Below are 24,955 nucleotides of genomic sequence, written 5' to 3' on the forward strand. Positions count from 1 at the left end.
AGAAGTGGAACGGTATGTAGCTTGTCACGACCTAAAAAAGACAGCTCGGGTAACTAGAACAACCCCATCATTAGTGGTGGATGATATAATCGCTAGTATGTCAGTAGAGAGCACTGTAAGTTTATCATCTAGGCAGTCAATGTTGCAATGAGTAAATTGTGTGTGGCATAGGAAAATGCTCACCTATAAAATTATGTCAATCTCTTTAATGGACGTAAATGTCACAGACTGTGAGTTAAGAGAAGGGTGTTTTATACAGAAACGGAAGGTAGACTTGAATAGCAATATTCATGTACTTGTATTTAGTATGAAGGAAAATCTGCAAGATCTGTGTTCATGCAAACTGTGGTTAATGGATGGTGTGTTCCTGACAAAGGATTGGCTATGCCATCAACTTTATAGTGTCCATGGATAATGTCATATGGTGAGAATACCAAATGTTTGCCCCTTGTATTTTGCCTGATGTCTAAAAAGTCATACAAGGCATATAATTATTTATGGGAGTGTGTGTTTGAACTACTGTCATCACTTGACCTAGAACCTACAGTGGAGTATATATTGTGTGACTTTGAAATGGCAGCCATAAAAAGTGTCAGGCATAGTTTCCATAACGTAACTCCTAAGGGGTGTCTTTTCCATTTTTCACAAGCCATATGGCAAAAGGTACAGGCTCACGGTTTGTCCACATTGTATGGTAAGAGTGTACAATTCCAACTATCTGTCAAGAAGTTGGTAGCACTGTCATTTCTGCATGAGGATGAGGTTATTAGTACATTTCATACTGTGTCAGAGACCTTTCCGGTGAAAGGGAAGGAATTGTTATTATACTTTGAAGAAGTGTACGTTCTAGGATGTATCCACAGACAACAGACAAGGTCTGCACATTTAGCTAGATTTCCACCAGCCTTCCCTATTTCCTGTCTGAATGAGTTATCACTTCTATGTACCCAGAACTATGTGATGGGCTGGCATCACCGTGTGCAATGTCTGTTAGGTAGGAGGATTTCAGATATACCATCTGTATTAAATGTGCTGGTGCGTGAACAGAACAGGATCAATGAAGTGCGACTACAATTGCAGTCTGGCTGTCCACTGTCCCCTAAAAATCGCAAGAGTGTTGATAAGCAATGCCGTATGCACGCAGTGTTGAGTAATAGGAATGACTATTCTGCATATAAATTCCTTAGGATGATAGCTCTACTACTTAAGGTTTGAAGTGAGGTGACATTTCGGCCGTGCTATTCAGAATAAATTATTTTGTATTTTGGTGACATGAATTCCGTTCTACACATCTGGGTTATGTTTTCAATGTTTATTTGACACGCTTCTGAAATAGGTCTCTTATAATATACTTTTTTTCTGTTATTGTGCTTTAGGAAGCAGGAGGTGGAGTTGGCCAACTATGGCAATTTGCTATTTTTACTTTCGGCATTTTCTTTGTTCGGGCATGTTGAAGTTCGAGATTTGTGTGTCGGCTTTTTTGTATTCGGCTAATTTAACATTTGATATGCTGATATAGACCCATTTTCTTCGGCTAACTGTCTGCAAGCATATTTAACCAGCAGTTAGCATTGCTTACCGCTGCACAAACCCACGCAAACCTGTTTGCAACTGCTTAAAACTGTCTTAATCACTCTGTATCCAACATCCCTTGTTCTGCCCATCAACAAAATAATGAGCCCTTGCAAGCATTGCACCCAGGACCCTGCACACCATAGCAACAGCAAGTCACCACTAAGCTATCTGAGCTGCAGATATATGGGATGTTTTCTCAAACATATAATGCAGCACAGTCATTCAACAGCAGGGAAAATGTATATATATATATATATATATATATATATATATATATATATATATATATATATATATATATATTATATATGTATGTATATATGTAGACATAGAGAGAGAGAGAGTGTGTGCATTCGGACATCGGATCCACACTCTGAACCTCTCATTGCAAAACATCTGACCAAAGGCACTGTAAACAGGGGTGAAGGGGCCCAAAATAGAGATCTCTTGTAATTATTGCCATTATCCCTTCCTCCACAGCTGAACTGTTCTGTCTTGCAACAAAATAACCAGCAGTTGCAAGTCTTTAACCAGGACCCTGTACAACATAGCCACAACAAGATACCAGTAAGCCATCTCAGCTGTAAAATGTTGGGATGATTTCTCTAACATATGCTGACCAGTCAGTATATCATAGGGAATGTACAATGATGAAGCACTAAACATTCTAATGATACATATATACACACATATATACATATACACACACACACACACACACACACATATATATATATATATATATATATATATATATATATATGCCCACACATACATACATATATAAATACTTATAGATATATATAAAGAGAGTATATATAGAGGGTGCACAGCATATTAAACAGACATTATTCCTACATTTGCCACATTTTCAAATGGCCAGTGTCTAATTATTTCCTACAAATGAGAATTATTGCATGAAACATATACCCACACACAATGCAAAGGACCTGACACCACACACAGTTTGCATACATAGAAATACTTATTTGTGTACTATTTCAGTTGTTTGTGCCATTTCTTATAGCATTTAGGTGTTTGAAATACATAACTGATTAATGCAACTCTCAAAGAAAACATATGATAGAGTAATCTGCAAAACATAACATACTTTGCTGTCTAGGCTAAAGCCTTCAAGGAGTACAACAGTAAAAAATGGGTCTATATCAGAACATCAAAATTTCATAACTTCGAATGTTCTAATATCGACCCCTATTCAGCGAACACTGAAAATAATGAAACGACAGATAACCGAACTTTTTCCTAGGGAAAGAATTCCGTTGTCTGTTTCGGTCGTTTCGCTATTTTCAGCGATGTGGTGGAAAGTTATGGGTCGGGTTCAGGTAAGTGTGTGATTGGGTGTGGGTTAGGTGAGTTAGGGTTAGGGTGCGAGGGAGGTATGTGTGCAAATGTGTGGACGTGAGGGTTAGGGCAGGTTAGATGAGTTAGGGTTAGGGTGTGGGTGAGATGAGTGTGCGATAGTGACGGACCTTAGGGTTAGGGTTTGGGTTAAGGTAAGTGGATAGTTAGTGGTGTTTGTTCAGTTTAGTGTAGGGTTAGCTGTAAGATTTTGGGTGTATGTGTGTGGATTGCTGTTTTTTTGGTGTGCTTGTGTTGTGTGTATGTGTTTTGGAACAGCAAATTTTTTCCCTAGGAAAAAAATTGCTGTTCTGAATCTTCGATGTTGTCAGCGTTCGCTGAATAGGGGTCAATGTTAGAATATTCGAAATTATAAAATTTCAAATGTCCTAATATAGACCCATAAAAAATACACTTGCCTTGGAGATAAGAATCAATCAACACTTAATTACAAATGTAGTTCAACAACCTCCAATTGCACTCTCTACTCCACCCCTAGGGGGGAAAGTATCAGTTGTCACAATGTAAGTGTATCCATTAAATAACAATGTTTAACTTAAAATATCACTATCACACTGACAAACAGAACTGTGCAAGACATTAAGCTCTAGCTCACCACTGTTCCCATGGTGAAACTTATGAAAATGTAGAGCCATATACCTTAATGTTTCTTATTACTGATATCCCTCACATGTTGTAACAGCCAAGGTTAAAAATATTTAATACCCCTCACCCATAAAATGACTTACAAGAGCATATAACAGTGCTCTCCATACACTGACCTCCAGACTGTATAGGGTCACACATGTTTTGTCCAGCTGTAGCCCTCATATATATGGACCCTACCTCCACAATTTGTGTGGGAGTCTACAACATCACTGGAAAGATAGCAGGAATGTCAGCACTAAATAATGATAGACCATTACCTATTAGCCTCTTACTGCATGGCAAAGCCTGGTATATAAGTGGAGGACAGAGGCTGAATCACAGGGCCATATTTGAAATATTGCTGTTATACACTGTGAAAGTTGCTTGTGTTACAGGATTGGTTGCAACATACCCTTACTCAGGAATAGGAAGTCAGAAACAAATGGATGTTGCCATGTACTAATAGCAATCAATGGAGAGAATGTCACTGATATGTTAGGGACAAGACCTGTGTGGGGAACAGACAAAACATAACAGCCAATCCTCTGGCCATCATGTAGATAAGCCAATAGTTGAGAGCTATGCAGACAGACTGCATTCCATGCAAAACTAGCATGTAAACACAAACCCTGTAAAACTAACAGTATTCAATGCATATACCAGCAATACTCACACACTGTCCCTAGGTCTGGAACCTAATGCAAACATGTAGTTGGCCTGTGTCCACAAGTCCTGTTGTAAGAGATATTGCTACCTGTTGTCTGTAACATCACTGCCCACACACAGGAAGGATGTCTTCCATACAGGAAAGGTAAAGGGACAATGCCCACATGATGTAGTTATTTATAGTAGTGTGTTGCTATGATATTGGCTATTGGAAGGCCTACACAGCTGCCTGCATGCAATTAGCAAGTGAGGAACAGCAAATGGTGCAGAGGCTATCATCTGAACATGAGCATCACCTACAAAAGCCATGCTTCAACCTACTCAAACAAGCTTGATTCCTGTAGTGGACACACACACACACACACACACACACACACACACACACACACACACACACATCAAAAAAATAAATAAAACCTCAATAAGAAACAGCAAGACATCTCCTGCACAAAGAAGGAACCTGAAGATAAACCAGGTATGTGAAACATGTAAGCATGTAATTGAATGTAGTACTTGGTCTGTAATAATGGGATAGATGATCATGAAAGATGTATATGTGCCAACAATACTTGCTGTAATGATGCCCTGCTAAACAAATGTTATGGACATAGCATCTGGCTCTGTCTGCAGTGGGACATACCTATCAACTGTGCAGATCTGCACAAAATGTCAAGATTTAAGCCATCATAGTGTTTGTTCTCTTCCTTCAAATATCTATATTAGTCTGGCAAATAGCTGAAGGCGGAAGCAATGAAGTCATGAGAGACACATGAGTTTCAGATCCCACCACCTTCAGAGCAGTCATGGTAATATGAAATGTATCATGCACAAACTTCATAGGTTTATAATAAGCATATCTATAATCTGTCCCTATATATCCCCCCTAATGTTAGCTTTTCTCCACATGTGATGTTCTATTTTGTTGCAAGGTAGAACAGCTCAGCTGTGGAGGAAAGTATAATGGCAATAATTACAAGAGATCCCTATTTTGGGCCCCTTCACACCCATTTACAGTGCCATTGGTCATATGTTTTGCAGTGAAAGGTTCAGAGTGTGGATCCGATGTCCGAATACACTATATATATATATATATATATATATATATATATATATATATATATATATATATATATATAGACATGTATATCTACATATATACATACTCATGTGTATATATATATATATATATATATATATATATATATATATATATATATATATATATAAAGATAAATTTTCCCTACTGTTGAATGACTGTGCTGCATGATATTTTTGAGAAAACATCACACATATCTCAAGCTCAGATGGCTTAGTGGTAACTTGCTGTGTCTATGGTGTGCAGGGTCCTGGGTTCAAGACCTGTAAGGGATGATTATTTTCTTGCTGGGCAGAACAAGGGGTGTTGGATACAGAGTGATTAAGGCACTTTTAAGCAGTTGTAAGTGGGTTTGCATGGGTTTGAGTGGCAGTAAGCAATGTTAACTGCTGGTTAAATATGCTTACAGACAGTTATTTAGAAAAGTGCCTAATGTGCGTAGGCATGGCTCAGCACCATGCAAACAAGCTTAATCCCACTTACTACTGCTTAAAAGAGTCTACTCTTGCTTACCCCCATGCTAATTTCTTTAAAAGAAAAGAAAAAAGAGGTGATAGGAAAGTGGCAAAAAAGGGGGCACAAAGAGGGAAAGACAATTGGAAAAGTAGCTAGGGATGTGCAGGACAGGTGTATGGAATGTCCATAGCTGTCCATTTCTTCTACAGCAACAGCTGTGCATATATACTAAATTTGGAGGTATATTTGAACATTCAAACCACTGAGAGAGGGTTGAGGACAACAATAATGTGTTGAGAAGCCAATTAGACCAGATTACATGTATCCAGTGGACATGTGTGTGAAATGGACAGTTATGGATGGGGTGAAATGTTGTTTTGGGAACAGATTGCCCTTTTTTTAAGGTGAGAGTAGGATGTTGGGGAAGGATAGTAAGTATATTTTTGGAGGTAAGTTAGGTCAGAAGACAGACAAGACAGAAAAGACAGCATACAGGGGTGGTATATGACACATGTGGGGGGTAAACACCTTGGACAGGGAAGGGTGTTTGGAAATTGGAAGACCATGAGCCCCCAAATGAAACAGTTGGACTGAGGTCCCCACCCATGGGCAATCACTACTGCACCTTCATGGCCCCAAAGGTGGCTGTGCTGGAGACTGAGCAGGAGGGGCAGGCTTACTCTCTAATTGTGCCACACAGCCCTCAAGCTGGCATAGCAGATTTCTAAATTCCCTTCAGAGCTCACTATGCACCAATCCCCGGACCTGACTTTGGGTGACAATATCCTGTCCATGCCCGCTCCCAGGGGGTGGGACAAACCCCATCCCCTGAGGCAGTTCCACCTGAAGGTGGTGCAAGACTAGCAGATGAGGAGATCCCAGGGTGGGTCTCAGACATCCTGGGACCTGGGCCACGGCCAGACGAGGTAGGAGAGGTGGGTCTGCTGGGACCGGCCTTCCCAAATGTGCTATGGTGTTGAAGTTTTAGAACATATGTGGGTTAGTAATAGTCAGCACAATTCAGGATTAGTTATAACAGCATGCATAGATATTCCCATTAACCCAAAACACCAGATTTGGAACAGTTACATAGCAAACAGAACACATGCATATATGGAACCACAGTGGCCATTACAACAGCATTCAGGTTACATTGATAGCAACAGGGCATCAATGATAGTATTTCAACATGGAACATTAATAGAAACACATTTCAATAGGATATATGTCCCAACAGTAGGTTTGGTGTAAACATACCCACTGATTTGTGTGTTTAGATTATTGTTGAAGATATAGTGGGGGTGGGAGAGCGATGTCAATTAACAACTTATATATCCTTGCAGTATGACATCCTCTGACCTTTTTTCCTGTTTATGTCTTCCAGGTACAATGTCCCAGGAATGGCTCCCCACATACACACCCCTGGAAAATAATGTCATAATACATTTCCTCATAGTCCATCATGCCATACTCTTTGGGCACAGGGCCCAGCATCTGCAGGAGAGGACCACCCCATGGAATGAGCTCATCCACAGGGTAAATGATGTCAGCCTACACAACCGCAGTTATGAGCAGGTGCATCATCGGTGCACAGATCTGATCCGCCATGCCAGTTAGCATGCTGCTGCAGTTAGGAGGGACCAGTTAGCCGCAGGTGGGGGTCATGCCATCCAGCCCCCACTGACATATGCTGAGGAGCTCCTCACCAGCCTTGGGGTACCCACCCACCAGCCAAGTCAACAAGTTGAAGATAGCATTGTGGAGGTGGGTGTCACCCGCACAATGGACGAGGAGCATGCAGGTAAGGCCTCAGGGCACAGTAGTAGATCACTGCTGCTTATCCATCTTCATCTGTAAAGTATCTACATGCATATATCAGATAAGATAGTCTGTTGCTGCAGTGTAGTAATGAACAGATGTGCATATTCTCTAGTATTGTAGGTTTGTACTCTTGATGTGCTGAAATGCTGCTCCCACCCTGTACCAATGCCACAGGTGTGGCTACTGACATTACGTCGCTCACACAACTATTTAGGTCCCTCTGGCAAACAGCTGGGGCAGCAGCCTGTAGCTGGTGTGTATGGAGTTGTTTTGTTCAGGTTTGCCAATACACCGGCCATGTTATGGCCATGCTATTTGCCATGCCACATTTAACACACCTACCCATAATGCATGCTGTACATGTTCACTTATTGTTGCTGTTAACTGCACTGCACTGCATCACAGTGGTCACCATGGTGGCATATCTGAAGGGTATGTAAGAGTCCTTCAGTATACCTAACAACCTGTCAGTACCAGATGTGTGGACAGAGATGAACATAATGGTGGGACAAATGGCCTACAGCAAGGAAATGTCTGAAACATTACCCTTATACAGTGGCTATAACAGTGCATACACCATTATTTCAATGGCAACTGTTCCTGATCTAAACAAAGGCAAATCACAATACCACATTCCACACCTTTTACAACCTGTAATGTGATCCTAACATGAGCAATGAATGTGTAATATGGAATCCTATGTTAGGACAACAAATATGGAGAATACATACCTTAACAAACACTGGAAGCATATGTGTGAACACACTCCAAATAACATATTGTGGAAGCAGCTTGTGAGGTACTGACTGCATTCACTCTTCTTGAGTACACAACTTCCATCAAGTACAGGACCTCATTGTCACACCATGTAATGGTCTGCTGTCCACGAAATATGTCCATGACATTTGCCCACTCACCTGCAACAGAGGCAGCCGTGGCTTGCACACATCTTACAAACCATGAAATAGATCCCATATCTGAAAGGTAGCACTCAGGAGTGGGAAAAGTAGCCTTACCTCACCATTGTATATACCCTGGCAAACAGTGCAGACAGTCATGTATGTGTGTATGAAGTATGGGACAACATTAATATAGAAAATAAACAGATGCCCATCCAAGACAGATGACAACACATGTTGCAAACTGGTCATGGAAGCTGTCCAGAAACATGCAGCAACACTGAGGGACTTGCAGGAATATCTAGCAAGTACTGCCTGTGCAGTATCTGTGTTGACAATTGCCTGGAATCTGCATGTGTGGCCTATGGGTTAGGGTAATCAGACGGAAGAGTTGTTCCACAGGAAACATAATCCAGGGTTCTCTATAGGTAGCATATGCATAACATCAAGTCTCCCAAAGGCATGTGTTGCAATGTGTAATGTGTACTGAGACCAAGGCTGAAACCTACAGACAGTATTCATAAAGATACATGTGGTGCACAAGCAACACCTCACTCCACCTCACACCCACCATGCCCATTTTTACCTTGCTGGTGCCAGTGTACACCTTTATGTTTGCTGTTCATTAGCAGGAACTAGGCTGGCAGACATGGCGTTCTGAATTTGGAACATGGCAAAATAACACTCATGTGTGGCCCATAGTTGTCAAGTATCTGCAATAAGGCTGGGGATGGGTGTCATCCTGAAATACAACAGTGAACGGAAGCATGCATTCAAAGCTCGCTAAGAATAGCTGTATCTAAACACAGTCAAGGTCATGAATCATGCCAGACACAACCCTGACTCCACAGCAATAGTGAAGGCACTGTGTGACCTTCAAGGGCTGTGCACATGAGCTAACCTTGCAATCCGGCAGAGTTGGGGGACATTTGTAGGGCGGAGTGACCAAATAATGGCAAGTGAAGATGGGCCATGCTAGTATACTCCTTCCAGGTATAGTGACTGCTGTAGTTCATTTAACAGGTGCTGCAATAAACCATTGTGTTAAGTGTGTACCCACTTATGAAACCCACATATTGTATGCATCTCATTCAGCCTCTGCATGACTAACACATTTTTTGATATTGCATTTGATTGTACAGGTCATATGTCACATATCAGGTGTATGTAATGTTAACATATGCAGTATTGTGGCCTCAATGCATATCATGGAAGAGGCTGGCATGTCAACAAGGGTGTGTACACTCCTCATATCCACATTAAGCTTTGAAGGTTGTCAGTGCAATCAGATTATTTTGCTCATACATGCACTGATGATGATGAGATCTGCAAATCAGAGGTAAGGCATTAACTACTGACATCAGTCATCATATCATCCCAGGTATGTGTCAGACAAACACATAGGGCTGTGAGCAGCAGAGCAAACATAACTGCCACACATATACACATTCAGCAATGGTGTGTACACTCGTGAGGTATGGTGCACAGTACATGCCAGTGTGCTGTACAGGTGCACAGCAATACTGTGTACATGGGTGCGGTGTGTTTCAGGGGAAGGGGCATCACCTACTAACACAACAACCCATGCATCACAGAGATGTATAATGTTGGTAACAAGGACTGAGTATAGCTTCCGTGCATGCTGTTGAGTGCCATATGTCATGCATGTTGACTGTTGGGTAATGAGAGGTCTGTTTAATATCTTTGTGCCACCTCACCTGTAAGTGTGTGTGTGTGTGTGTGTGTGTGTGTGTGTGTGTGTGTGTGTGTGTGTGTGTGTGAGTGTGTGTGTGTGGAGGTAAGCAATAATGTACAGGTCTTAAATTACATTTTTTGTTTGCCACTCACAGGGGGTGAGGTGCGTCATGGTCCCTCCTGCAGGCAAACTGATGTTAGTGTCCATACGGACTCTGACAATGATAATAGACATGATGAGGCACAGGCAGGGTTGTCAGGGGATGAAGCTGTGCCATCGGTTGACATCCCACTTTTATCCACCCCATCCCCACACACAATCACAATGCCCATACATACCCCATCACCAGTGGCCATAGATGAGGGACAGTTGGCGGGTGGTGGCATGGGACAGGACAGTATGGGGACTATGGCAAGTGTGTCTGTACACAGCAGCCATAGCCAGATGACCGGCGAGGTACCACACAGGCAGATATACACGGGTGCTCATAGGAGGGCTGCTGGCAATCATGTCCCTGGCAGAAGTGCCACAGCAGGTGTCACCAGACGCATGTTTGGGTCATCATTGAGGCACATGCATGTATGGAACATTACACCAGACAGAGTCTGAGGCTCCAGAGGGCTACTCATTCTGCTGTACATGACAACATTCATGATCTTGCAGGTGCTCACCGTTATTTTGCAGATTTCCTGGATAGACAGTTGGGTGAGATGGTGGGAATCCTTGACCGTGTAGTGTCTGTGTTAAAGGATGTGGTGGGAGTAGGGCATCAGCCACGTGGATGTAGGTCAGCAACATCAACAGTTGGAGGTCTACATGGAAGTGCAACAAATCACAGCTGCTCCTGTAGTGGCAGTACCAGCACCAGCACTGCATGGGGGGTGCTGTCCATGCACACAGCTCTTCTACAGTGAACAATGGTAAGCGTACTGGGTGGGACACACCAAATGTTTGTGAATAACACACACACACACACACACGCACACACAGAGGCTTTGGTGGTGATGCAATACACAGAGAATATTGTACAGATGGATGTACTTCATTTTACAGTGAACTAATTTTGGTCTATGTAATTCCACCAAGACCAAATAGCCAAAACATCACATCAGTAAATAATCAGTCTGCCAGTTTAATGTCATTGATGATGGTACTGGCAGGGTATATATCCTCTTCCCCAATGTAGTGCAATCCTGGAGTTGGTAATCATAGGTGTGCTGGTGTTGTTGGCACAGCCCTCCATTTTGGAGGGTTTGGGGTGGCATAGAACCACACATAATGTGATTAGCAGTGACAACCTGTTAACCTAAACTGTACAGTATAACAGCACACTAAGCAGGGGGATATGCACAACAATAACCCCAATGTGGGTGGCTGTGCCCACAACAACCACACCCAACTATATATACCAACTCCAGTATCTCTGTACAGCTGTACAGTGGAATGTTAACTTTTGCCAGTTAGTTCTCGGACAAATGATCTCCTGGGACATATATTTTCTGCAAACTGAAGTAGATTCCTTGACATACACACACACTTACTTGGCAACACTGAGAGTAGAACCTCTACCTAGGTACTTATTGCTACTAATGTGTTTGGCATTAATTGCACACACCACAGAGCTTTTAGGATGAAGTGTGTCCTGAGTTTTCTGTTAAATGAAGAACATCATCACGCCTTGTACAGTATGGTAATTGGGGATGTACTGGGTGTTAATGAACAATACATAGTATGACATTCTGCCATATACACATTGACAAACACATACAGTCACAGACACATTTGACAGACCTGGGTTTAGCAGTGCTAACTACCTTGTCAGTAACCATACTGTTACAGAGTTTTTGCAACCAGCACATGCATCATTGGGCTGGATAGCATAATCAGTTACCTGTATCATTGATGGTGACAGTGGTCCTCATACAGTGGACCTTGGGACATGTACTGGGGGTACCATGGTGTAAAGACAGTATACCCAGCACCCACACCCCACATTGGATATTGTACTCACTGAAACCAATGATAATGCTCTGACATATCCACAATCACACATTGACCAGGACTGCAATATAAACCCTTGTCTAGCTAATCAGTGCTACTACAGGAATATGCATTTTTTGCACATGCCACAGGGATAGTAGGGTGAGGGTTTGTCATGCCTCTCCTAATGCCAGCAACATCACCATCCCTTATAATGTATGGCAAGGTTTATTGTATTTGGAGAATGTGGCCTTAGAATGCTGTTCCCGCACACTCACACACAATTGCATACACATACATACACACACACACACACACACACACACACACACACACACACACACACACACACACACACACACACACACACGCACACACACACACACACACACATTTGCCAAGACTCAGAGGGTAACCCACACCTATCTACCCATTTGTAGAACAGTGTTATGCTGGTACTACAAGCTCCAGGTAGTCCATAAGGTGAAGAGTGTAACAAGGTACATTTAATGTCAATTACATCAGCAGATGTTTCTAAGTATAACAATGGGGTATGTAGTATGTGAGAAGGCCCTCAGAGTATTTTCAACTACAAGTTTACAAACATGCAGACACTGTTATTCTCAGTAATGCACACTGACACATTTGTCAGCACTGAGGTCCATAGGGGCAGGTGTTCCTAGTTGTGTACCATGCTAATGTTCATGGAGAGATGAGAAGAGTAGGGCATGTGGGTACACTGGTATCATGCCACCTGACATTTGTCAGCAGGCCATCTATCAACCGATGCCACTTGAATGATCCCCAGGTGGACAGTTAAATTCAACATTCAGTCATCTAGTTTTCTCTTGCAGAGGGCCAGTGAGGTGCTCCAATTGACATGTATGCAACATATATTGCATAACATGGCCAGTGTGTGGGTTAGAGACCTGTACTCAAGCATGTTTTGTTGACTGTGGTAGTCTGGTTGAGGTATCCATTTCATGTGGTGCATACAGGGTGGGGTTCCTAGCTGTGGCATTCATAACACAGCTGAGCAGACATGTCAGTGTCAGTCAATCAGAGTTTGTCTGTAAGCAGCTAAGATGGATACCTGACATTTGCACATGTGTACAGAGGACAGATGAAAATTAACTAGCATTAGGCTGAATGTTTTGACAGACAGACATCTGACACTGAAGGGGTATGCCATTACTACATGGCAGAATTCCTCAGTGACATGTCATAAACATATAGTAGTCTACAGTTAATATCAACATATCAGCGCAATATCCAATAGGAGATACTTAAAAACATACAGCGCGCACACACCAAGAACATGATAGTCAGTACACAGATTCCAGCTTTGTATGCAGGGATGTATGATTCCAGTACTACAACCTGCAATCTACTCTTACTTGGAAAAGCACTAGTAAAAGTAGTAAAGTAATGATACAATACATGCAAGTATGCTGCATATAACCTGGATACTACCCATGTATGAAACACATACAAAGAGAAAAGATTGTGGTACTAGCCATGTATACTCAGGTGTCTCATACAGTATACTCACACCCCTTGCTACTGTAATGACAGCACATAGAAGCATGCTTGGTACATTGGATTAAATACACTTATTAAAGATGTCATTACCCTGCAATTTTATCAGACTGGAATGTGATCACTGGTTACCAGGGCTGAGCAATGCTTAGCAGGTGAAAGCATTGCTTAAATGTAAATGCTAAGCACATTTGCACACTGGTAAGTGAAGCCCACATGGTGTAAATGCCAATTCGTTTAAATGTACTTTAGCAATGCTTACTGTTGGGCAAAAGCATGCAAACTCACTTAAAGCTGCCTAAAATTGCCTTAACCACTCTGTCTACAACAGTCGTTGTTCTGCCTAGCAACAAAATAAACAGCCACTGCAGGTCTTGAACACAGGACCCTGTACACTAGAGCCACAGCAGTTAACCACTAAGCCATCTGAGCTGTGAAGATGTCTGTTGTTTTTCAAATATATCATTCAGTACACATACTGAATAGTAGTAAACAACTGTTTTGACGACTACAATTGTTTACTACTTGTAAGTGAAAATGGTGTTGAATTAGTCATGTTCTTATATGTAAATATACACATATCAGATTAATATGGTGGGATACATCTGAGAAGGTATATACAACACTCATATTTACACATAAAACGATATAGATATATGTTTATATATATATATATATATATATATGTGCGTGTGTGTGTGTTTGTGTGTGTGTGTGTGCGTGTGTGTGTGTGTGTGTGTGTGTGTGTGTATGTGTATGTGTATGTATATATATATATATATATATATATATATATATATATATATATATATATATATAAAACATAGGCTCATGACATGTAGTGGAGTCATACCTCAGCACTATAACTCTCAACCTGTTAATGCAAGGGAATGTAATGTATGTATTAGAGTTATAAATGTAGAATGTTGCTACAGTGGCAGGGGTTGTGTCAACATACATTTGTGAAGGAAGGCTCTTCTGAAACTGACATGTACGCCATCAGTTACTGACAGACATCATAAAATCATCATAGTGAAGTAGCACACAAATCACACTAATGATCCTATGGTATACAGAAGCAATATGAGCAATAAACATGGACAGTCTGAAACAATCTGGTCAGTCAGGAGGTATACACAGAACACTTTAGTGCAAGAATTGTGGAACAAGCCTGAGAAAGGGGATGTTTAGAGCCATGAAAATGGAGATATATCAGAAATACTGGACTAGACAAGCTCACACAGTTGATGCATTCACACCCTCCTGTCTGTCCTAACACATATTGACTGGAGGAGCAGAGATCCCAAGCCACATACTTCACACTAGTTAGCAACATACATCTTCACACCAGCCCACTGTTTTGTCAGAAGTACACAACACATATGGTGGCCAGGCAATAGTACATCTGACAAATATCTGGACATAACATCACACTATTGTAAATACACTGTGCTGCTAGGCATGTCAACAAGCACTGTCTACACTGCAGGCAGATTGCCACAACACTAACCCAATTTACCTATGGGGGAATACACATGTAATTGCAAATATAGCAGGCACTACAGGCATGTAACAGCATGGAGTAACAAACACCAGTGTGAAAGTGCATACCCACAACCAATCTCAATACAGTCACATAATGGTAAGCCTAAGTAATAGTACATTCTATGGCCTGTGTGAACAAAAGTCATCATCATGTTTGCCACACACACACTAACCGTACATATACTGGCCCAATTCACAGTGGAGTCTGATGCCTGACTGTAGTATGGGGCATGTCTCAGTCTGGCCCTACCAACATATATACTGATAGGGTATCAGAAACTGAAGCAGTATGCACTGTCAGATAGAATAGGAGCAAGAACACTGACATCTACCCCAGTCTGTACATAGGCCAAATAACATGATCACAATACACTGCTACATAATACAGACCCTCTGTTAGCAATCACCATAAGTACACAGACCTCACTACTGTGCAGACTACCACAGGCTATCCAGGTTTTGTCCTCAGCTATTAGGCCTCCTATACATTGCACGTCTGGCAGTCTGATATATCAATGGCTTGATATCAGGAATTATGTCAGTAAATAATGGTATACTGTACATATCCACCTCTTACTGCATGACATATGAAGAAAGGGTGACAGACGTGGGGAACAGAGGCACAAAAACAGGACCAATATTGACATATTGCAGTTATAAACTGAGAACATTGCTGGAGTAACAGGGTTTGTTGTGACATATCTCATCTGAAGGATATGAAGTCAGTAACACACATGGATGTTACCATTTCCTGAATACACTCATCAGAGTATGCTACTGCATTTATGAAGACAGAAAATGTGTAACACACCAAATCTCAGGCTCCAAACTCTGGCCAGTCTGCAGATAGCCCTACATGTGAGAGTTTTCTCAACCACATAACACTGTCATGCCAGAATGTAAATCATGCAGAACAGCCATATCCAAACAAACCCTGTTAAACCAACATTACTTCAAATGTAGAACAACAATACTTACATTCTGTCCCCATGTCTGGAACACCCCTTCAGTTTTCTGGCCTATCTCTACAGTGTTTGTTGTAAGAGGTATTTCCAACTACCCTCTGTGATGCTGTTTGCCACACACCCACATGAAGTCCTGCTCACATTGAGGGAGAAGGGCCAACACCCACTTGCACTGCTTACTTATAGGAGTGTGTTTCCATACAGTTGGCTATAGGAATGATACCACAGGTGTTCCACATGCAATTAGCAAGTGGAGGACTCCAATTCATGCACAGGCCATCAGCTGATCATGAGCATAACCTACCAAAGTCAAGCTGCTGCCTATGAAAAACAGACGCATTTCTCCAGATCTACCAGACAGGAGGAGAGAAAGAGAGACAGAGGGAATGACAGAAAGGAAGAGAGAATGAGCCAAGCTTGTTTGTGTATGATCTGTGGGTAGAGAGAGGTCTCTGTGTATTATAATGGTTGCCTATATATAAATGTATGGCTGTGTATTGTCTACAACAACCTTAATGGTGTTTGACAACTGTTGGCTTTGTAATGTGACATTGGGAGATATGGGTCCTCAATATGAAAATGTAGCAAAACTCACCCTGCAATGGATCCTGTTATTTACACAATCACACCAACACACACACCTACACCGGATACTGATGACACACACATGCATACACATACACACACTTGCCAGTGCTGTTTCAAACCCCTACCAAGCTATGTATTGATACTATAGTTTTAATCAGTTATTTCAAATGCCACAGCAGTTATATGTTGGAAAGCTGTCCAAAGGTATCTTTGAAGGTGAGTGACATCAGCTACAGTGCTAAAGGAGGGGTGAGAGAAGTGCTGTAAGTGTGAATCACCACAAAAGCAGGTGTCAACAAAGACTGACACACTCACACACAAACACACACATTTTACAGTAGCCAGGGACAGGATTAGAACTCCTACCTAACTAGTTTACTACACTATGGCATTGCACAGTTATTACAAGCATCACAGCAGTTATTTGTTGGAAAGCTGGCCAAAAGTATCTTTGAAGGTGAGTGACATCAGCTGCAGTGCTAAAGGAGGGGTGAGGGAAGTGCAATAAGTGTGAATGACCACACAAGCAGGTGTCAACAAAGACTCACACACTCTCACATACAAACACACACATTTTCACAGTTATCAGGGCCAGGATTAGAACTCCTACCTAACTAGGTTGCTACACTATGGTATTACACAGTTATTGGAAGTGCCATGGAGCTTATTGGATTGAGACTTGGCCAAAGGGTTATTTCAAGGTGACTGACATCAGCAGGAGTGCTAACATGGGCAATGCCAAGTGCACTGTGTGTGAATGGGCCATAAATCATTCCTCTGGAAACACACACACTCAGTTAAACACAGCTTTACATTTCACAGGACTGACTATGCAAATGCTACATGAATACTGTTTTTTACTGTTGTGTTACACAGTTATCACAAACACCACAGACACTATAGGGCTGAGGGCTACCAAAAGGAATTTCTACAGTGATTCACATCAGCACATCATACAATATCAGCCAATTGTATGTGTAGTGGGTGGGACAGGCCTCATAATGGAATTTTATCTGTCACTGTCTGTCTCTCTCTTCTCCACATCTCTGTGTGTGTATGTTTGACATATTATAGTGTGTTGGCCTTGGATATGTATGAGTATTCCTATCCAATGTGTGTGTGAAGCATAAATGGTGTACAATTTGGTGTGTGTGCACAGACATCTGCAAATGACAGATATGTGTAGTCCACTGTGTTGTCAGACATGGGCGTCATTTCTCTAAGTGTAAGAGCATGCCCAGTATGACCTTCTGTATTGAGTGTGTAAATCCATTCTAGGTAGGGTTGTACTCCAGTCCAGGGTTTGGTGTTCTCAACCTATAGATAGCAACCTGTTTCTGCAGGATATCTGTAGATAGGCTGAAAATATGGAGTCACAATGGGCGACAGATAGGGGAATACTGTAACTATTGCTGTCTGTGCTGCTTGTGTTACATGGTTGGTGTTAGCAGAGATATTCAGACATGTGTACTGTTTTACACTATGATGTATTATGTCATTGACTACTGACAGATATAATTATTTGCTCACAGTTATTTACTGGGAAATGCAAGATGAATGAAGCTGAGTCCAGTACTGTGGTCTGCAGCCTACACATTCTTGCACATTCCTTACATTCTGAAGGGGTAGCTACAGACACTTGCTGTTGGGTCTGTGTAAATGGTCCAGCACCTTGGTAGTATGGTGACTGATGATCCCCTTGTTTTACATATATCAACTGGTATCCTGCTGTGGCCATACCTCTTAGCTGTACAGATTCACCCAGGTTACCCAGAGGCAGGGCTCATATATCTGGCCATTTCTCCTTCACATTGTGGTTTGTGAGCAGGTTTGTAGCCACACATTACTGGGTTTGCAGGCAGGGGTAGTATGGGCACACATCAGAGTTTCAGACTTCACACACTCCATGACGTCCATGCATTTACACCTCCCCCAATCTGTTATTCTATCCTCATCCTAACATTATGCCAGTGATACATGGAAAGTATCCCTATAGTTGGCCCTTCATCCCAGTGTTATTTATGCCAGTGATATCTGGAAAGTATCCCTATAGTTGGTCCTTCAGCCCAGTGTTATTTATCGATTGGCCCCCAGTTCATGCAGTAGGACATGTGGGGCATGCCACTGGGATTTGTCAATATGGCCTTGCATTTGTGTTCTGTTGACTGTGTTAGTTTGTTATTTGGGTCCCCATGAGATACCATACATTGGCACTATGGGTGAAGCACAGGCCTTTGACAGAGGACTGTAGGCCATTTGGTAGTGATGCAGGCCATCTGCAGCAGGCCAGTGCATTCTGTCACTCCTACATTCCCAGGCTGCGAGCCAGTGGATTTCTCTGGGGAGACAGGGTAAGTTTGTGAGGTGTTAATGGCAATAGTTCCTGTACATGTTGACCCATTGTTTCGGATGCATGCAGGTTGCTGCTTACAGCTAGGGACACACCTGCATAGGACATCTCTTCAGCATGCTGCATTCTATGGGTATTCCCATACAAAAGTGGGGTCATACTGTACTCATTCCCAACAGCAAGGATATGACCTGTGATAAACCTGTGGCTGATGGTGGGGTGAGCTGAGTGCATGTGTGATATGGAAGCTACTTGCAGCTAACTCACAGATATACCTGGGACATTCCCCTTCTGCTGCCTTGTGCAGGAAGATAGGCAGTCTCTCATTGTGGTCTGCCACTGATTGTCCAGACTACATCAGTATTCCATACTACACAGACAACTAATGTGCTGCTAACCTGTGTGTACAATTCTAAAGTTGTGTGCAGTTGACAGTTACATTTTATGCACTCTGTCTAGGGTACTTTCACCTGTGTACTGTGTGTATGTATGGGCCCACATTCATGGCATGCCCATCTTTCAGACAGTGACAGATATTAACATCTGGACAGCGAGTATGGATGACTGCTGACATGGGTATTGCTGAGAAGTATTGTGGTTGGCACTGCAGTTGTCAGAACATGGCCCTGTCATCCACAGTACTGCCCATAGACCACCGAGACACAGCTCTCCATGCCTACATGCTGACCACTTCCACACAATATTGAACACATGACAACCCAACACATGGACCCCTGCATATTGTACACACGCAACAATCTATCCTTTAGATTGGGCCAGCTCAGGTAATCTGTGCTCCACTGTTATTACACCTCACACTTACACGTTACTGCATTTCTACATGGGATTGTGAGGGGGGGGCACACCTGACGACTTTAAACATTTGCTATGACTGGACTGGTATTTCCTGTACTCTGTTGGCTTCCATTTCATTTTGCATTCTGACCTATCATGCAGACTGGAGGAATATAAGTAGTGTACAGATCTTAGGTTTTATTGACCTACATTTTAGTTTCAGACATCTTACCCTTCAGAATTGACATACAACTGCCAGACCTGTTGTAGTCTGTCAGTGTTGGTCTGGAGGGGGGGGGCTGTTAACCATTGCCATCAATTGGAGGTCTTAGCCCATCCTTTCTTTATGGTCATCTACACCTGTACTGCTGGCTGAGGGCAGTGGTGGGTATGTGAGCTGCACTGACAAGCATGTGTGTCCTATGGACACACATTTGGGCCACCACATGTATTGCAGTGGGATTTGTCACATTGTCTAGTACTGCATAGTATGTTGACAGCAGTATTTTTATGGATTTCATGCTGCCCATATAGGTGTACACTATCTGTTGCCATCCCATTCAGCCACCAAATTCATTTGCATTCTTATGCCCATACCATAGATACAGCTATCAGTACACACTACTCCATTCAACAATTGATAGGAAGATTGACTTACCTTGTGGCTGTGCCAGTATTGAGGATGGTGCTGGATGGCTGACTATGTCGAATGCACATAGTACACTCCCTATACATGGTAAAGCACATGTAGTGTCATGTTTGGCATCCCTTTTACTGTATGTGCGAGTCAGAGAGAGGTGTCATTCCCTGGGTCCCTACCGTGTCAGTGTATGTGTTATGCGTTGTCTCTTTGCCAAGGCCTGGGCATACTGAGCATGCCTCCTTCTGCCTACATGGGCAGGTTCAGGTAATTCCTCCGAGTCTCTCTTTGCCTGTGATGGCTTTGGCAATGGTGGAGGGCTGTGTGGCCTTGCCCCATGCTGTTCCTGCTGCAGCTGTTTCCGCAGGATCATATTGTGTAGCATGGCACATACTATGAACATTTGGGTACATGTAGCTGGAGAGTACTGCAAGGCTCCACCGGATATGACCAGGCAGCAGAACAGTGACTTGAGCATCCCAAACACATGCTCTATTATGATTCTGGTTTGTGCGTGTGCCTCATTATGGAGTTCTTGTTCGGGTGTCTGCATTTCTGAGGGGTGTCATCAGCCACTGCTCCAGTGTGTAACCAGCATCCCCCACTAGGTGGCCAGATGGGATATCCCCACTGACAAATGACTGGTACAGCTGCATCATATGCCAGATGTAGGAGTTGTGATAGCTTCCAGGCTGCCAGCACACATTCAAGATAATGCCCTGGGCATCGCACATGACCTGGCAGATGATGGAGGGGAAGCTCTTGTGGTTTATGTAGACCCTACCTCGCTTGCCGGGTGGTGCTTTGATGTGTATGTGCATGCAGTCTATAGCACCCACTACCTCAGGGTATTCTGCTATTTGGTGGAAGAGACACATATTGCTGGTCAATGCCTCATGAGTGTTGAGGAAATATATGTGCTCACCGGCATGTGCTGACATGGCATCCAGGAACTGGTGGAGTACCCTGAATGCTGATGCCTGTGAGATCCCAATGTTATCCCCAGTTGGCCTTTGGAAGGTACCTGTGGCTAGTATTCTTAAGCCTACCTATACCTTGGAATCCATTTGGATGGGTTTCACTCTGTTGGTTCTGTGTGTGAGGCATGGCCAGCACAGCCCAACAAGTTGCTGTAGAACGTCCCTGTCCACTCTATAGCACTCCACTATCTCCAGCTCATGTAGTCACTGGTAGATTACCCTGGGTCTGTACACACTTTTTCTTCTCCTCACTGTGGGTTGGTCATCAGCATTCACATCCTTACCACCCTCAGCCTCTTCCACATATTGATGAATGAGAGTGACAGCAGCCCCTATCATTTTGTTAGTTTTGTCAGGTAACATTTCCCCATCTGTGTACACCAGTGGTGTAGAGTTTGTGGGAAAAAACAGACTGGAAGGTTTTTGCATAGTTTATAGTAGTGTGCTAGGCTGTTCCATGTGTAATTGGCTGATTCTGATACATTTCACCTGCCAGCTATGCTAGTTCTCCTTGATTGCTTTCCTACTGCTGTTTTCCCTTCCCATTGCCTTCCCGTTTAAGCCCTGAGGCACGCTGTGCATACCCAGTGCTCAGATGTGAACAGCCTCAGACACACCCCCTTCCTTAGCTGTGCTTAGCTAAGGGCAAACACGGGCCACAGAGCTCCAATATGCTTACAGCATACATGACACTCTCTCTCATGAAGTCATCTACCTCTTATACCTATACCATGGTGTTGCTGCACCTACACGGCTGGGTGCAAGGTAACACTGACAGGAAATCTGTGATTCAGTATCAATCCCCTCATTTGCATAAAACAGAATGCTAATTCATAGTTACCACACTCACACTCAGCCTTCCCCCTTAGCAACCACTATTCCCTGGTATTGTTGTCTTATGCATGCCATTGACTATCATGGGAAAATGCTGATTTGGGTTTAAAAGCTTATTTCCAACTTTTTTCCTTATTTTTGGGCTGATCCCATTTGCACACCACTGCCCTATGCTTAAACTGCCAAAATCAGCCAAAAAACATAAAAGTTATCTTTTTATAATTTTGCAACTATTTATCATGCCAGTGGCCATATATTTGGCTATAGGCATGCCTTCTCCATTGAATACATGCTTTCTTTTGAGCTGCCATGCCTCCGTTTTGTAATTTGCAGAAATGTATTTGGTTAGTACCCGAATACATTTTTGCAGATTACACTATTTCTGCACAGACGCCTGCCTGCTTCCTGGATCATTAATTCACCTCAATTGCATGTTTTTTTCACCTGCAAATGGGGTAATCAGCATATAGCAGTGGTGTCCATGCACGAATAGTGTAGGAGCACTTGTGTATGTCCAGGGAGCTCGTTCCTGGATCGTTCGTCGGCCATATTGCATGCAGCAGCCCTTGCACTATTCCTGCACTACGTGCAGAGCTTGCTGAATTCAGGAGAATGTTTCTCTATGTCATGTGCCCCACTGGTTTCCAAATATTCAAATATTTTTTTTTAGCAGTAACTACATGGTTTGGCAATAACTAAGGTAGATCAGTAGGTCAATATTTTCTCTCATCTGTCTCTTATACTATACCAGTACATGAATGTGCCTTTCTATGTAGGGTGACATTCCTTTTCCTTGAGGTGTGGCATCTCTGTGTTAGCTAATATAAGAAGAGGGGGTACAGTGGCACAGCACTCTAAATGGGGCAGGTAACTGCCTTTTCTCCAACTCAGTAGGCAAAATATGGAATAACCTCCCCTCACACATCACCTCTCTAGCCTCCTTTCATCTTTTTAAAAAACAACTTCTTTTACATCTGAACAACTTTTGGCTCTGCTCTTGTACCAAGCCAGACTAATCTACTTTTTTCTTTCCACTATCATATTCCCTGAATTCTAAACTGCAATCTTCCTCTGGGATATCAAATGAACTCAATGACTGTACTGCTACTATTGTTCTCTAAAAAAAAAAAAAAAAAAAAGGTATTAACAATGTCTCTTACAAGTATGTATATACATTTTAAAACATGTAATATCCCATCCTCACATCATTGTACTGTAAAGAATTACTGCCTTTCTCAATATGTGGATAGTACTATGTCTTTTTATTACTTGACCTAGACTAAGATGTATGCATTGCTGCTCACTGTCTGTATCACAGGCATTCATTGTAAATGTTTAACTTTCATAACCTTGTTTTAATCTTGGAGCTTTTCTCCCCGGGTCTCCACTGAAAACGGAGATTATCCAGTTGGACTAGCCCGGTCAACAAATGTAAAATAAAATAAAATAAAAATAAAAAACCTCAAGTTGTCATGCTGACTATGCCAAAAGAACCCTATGCTTAAAATCTTATGTTTAATGTAAACAGCACTAGTTATTTTTTATTTTCTAAACTATGGAATTTCTTTAAAGCAATGTTTTGCTCTAATATGGCTGATTAGCCTCTCACATGTTTTTATAATGTACTATTTATATGCAACTAAACAATTGACAACTTTCTGACACCAGAATTGTATTTCTTCATTGCAGCTTAACTATTAAGAAGTACTGAATTGCAGCTATGAGTGTTTGGGGAGCAAAGGCCCACAGCAGGAGCAGTATGTGGGCTGAAGAAGATGCACCTGGTTTCATAGAATCGTGTCTAGAAAGCTACCAAGAACCCACAGAGGGGAAGATCTAAGTAATGTTTCATGGAACCAGTGCTGCTTCTGCTGAATCAATCATCAGAAATGGATTCCGTCAGTCTTCAGAGAAAGGAATGCTTGGTCGTGGTGTCTATGTGAGCCGAGATTTCAATAAAGCAAGAACATACCCCTTAGATTTACCTGAGAGTGAACGCGTTGTCCTGAAGTTACATGTTAATGTTGGCAAAGTCAAAAAGATTGACAGGCAGGGGCACCCTTTGCAAAAGACCTGGCATGAACATGGATATGACACTGCATGGGCACCTCCAAACTGTGGTATGGTACCAAGTGGTCTGGAGGAAGATTGCATTTGGGATCCCAACAGAATAAAAGTTGTTGATGTTATTCATGTAACTTCAGAAAGTACTTCAGAAGGTATATGGTGCAGACTCATATGATTAATACAAAAGTAAGGTCAAGATCTGTGTTTGCTCCAAAATGCAGTGTAATAAATGATAAAGATAATTTGTGAAATCACACTGACAATAAATCCTAATACTTTTAAATTCTGAACATGGACCTTTTTCCCCTGAGCCTGCACTGAAAAAGAGGTTTTCTACCTAGCTGGACTTTCCCATTCAACTTCTTCTTCTTCTTTCGGCTTTTCCCGGTTAGGGGTCGCCACAGCGGATCACCTGTCCGCTCATGATTGGCAGTGGAGTTTTACAGTGTCGAGTTG

At 42.3% G+C, this 24,955-nt stretch overlaps 1 protein-coding gene across 1 annotated transcript in view; it reads left to right on the top strand.

The window, feature by feature from the left end:
- The window catches only part of LOC122808521, a 547,157-nt gene extending 522,404 nt beyond the window's left edge, over positions 1 to 24,753 (top strand). The window contains 1 exon segment of the mRNA XM_044079475.1: positions 24,250 to 24,753. Within this exon segment, the coding sequence (XP_043935410.1) occupies positions 24,250 to 24,674 (425 nt within the window). The 3' untranslated portion in view covers positions 24,675 to 24,753.
- The last annotated feature ends 202 nt before the right edge of the window (positions 24,754 to 24,955 follow it).

Source organism: Protopterus annectens, chromosome 8.part0, assembly GCF_019279795.1.
Source record: "Protopterus annectens isolate FY-2018-M chromosome 8.part0, PAN1.0, whole genome shotgun sequence".
NCBI classification, from domain to species: domain Eukaryota; kingdom Metazoa; phylum Chordata; order Ceratodontiformes; family Protopteridae; genus Protopterus; species Protopterus annectens.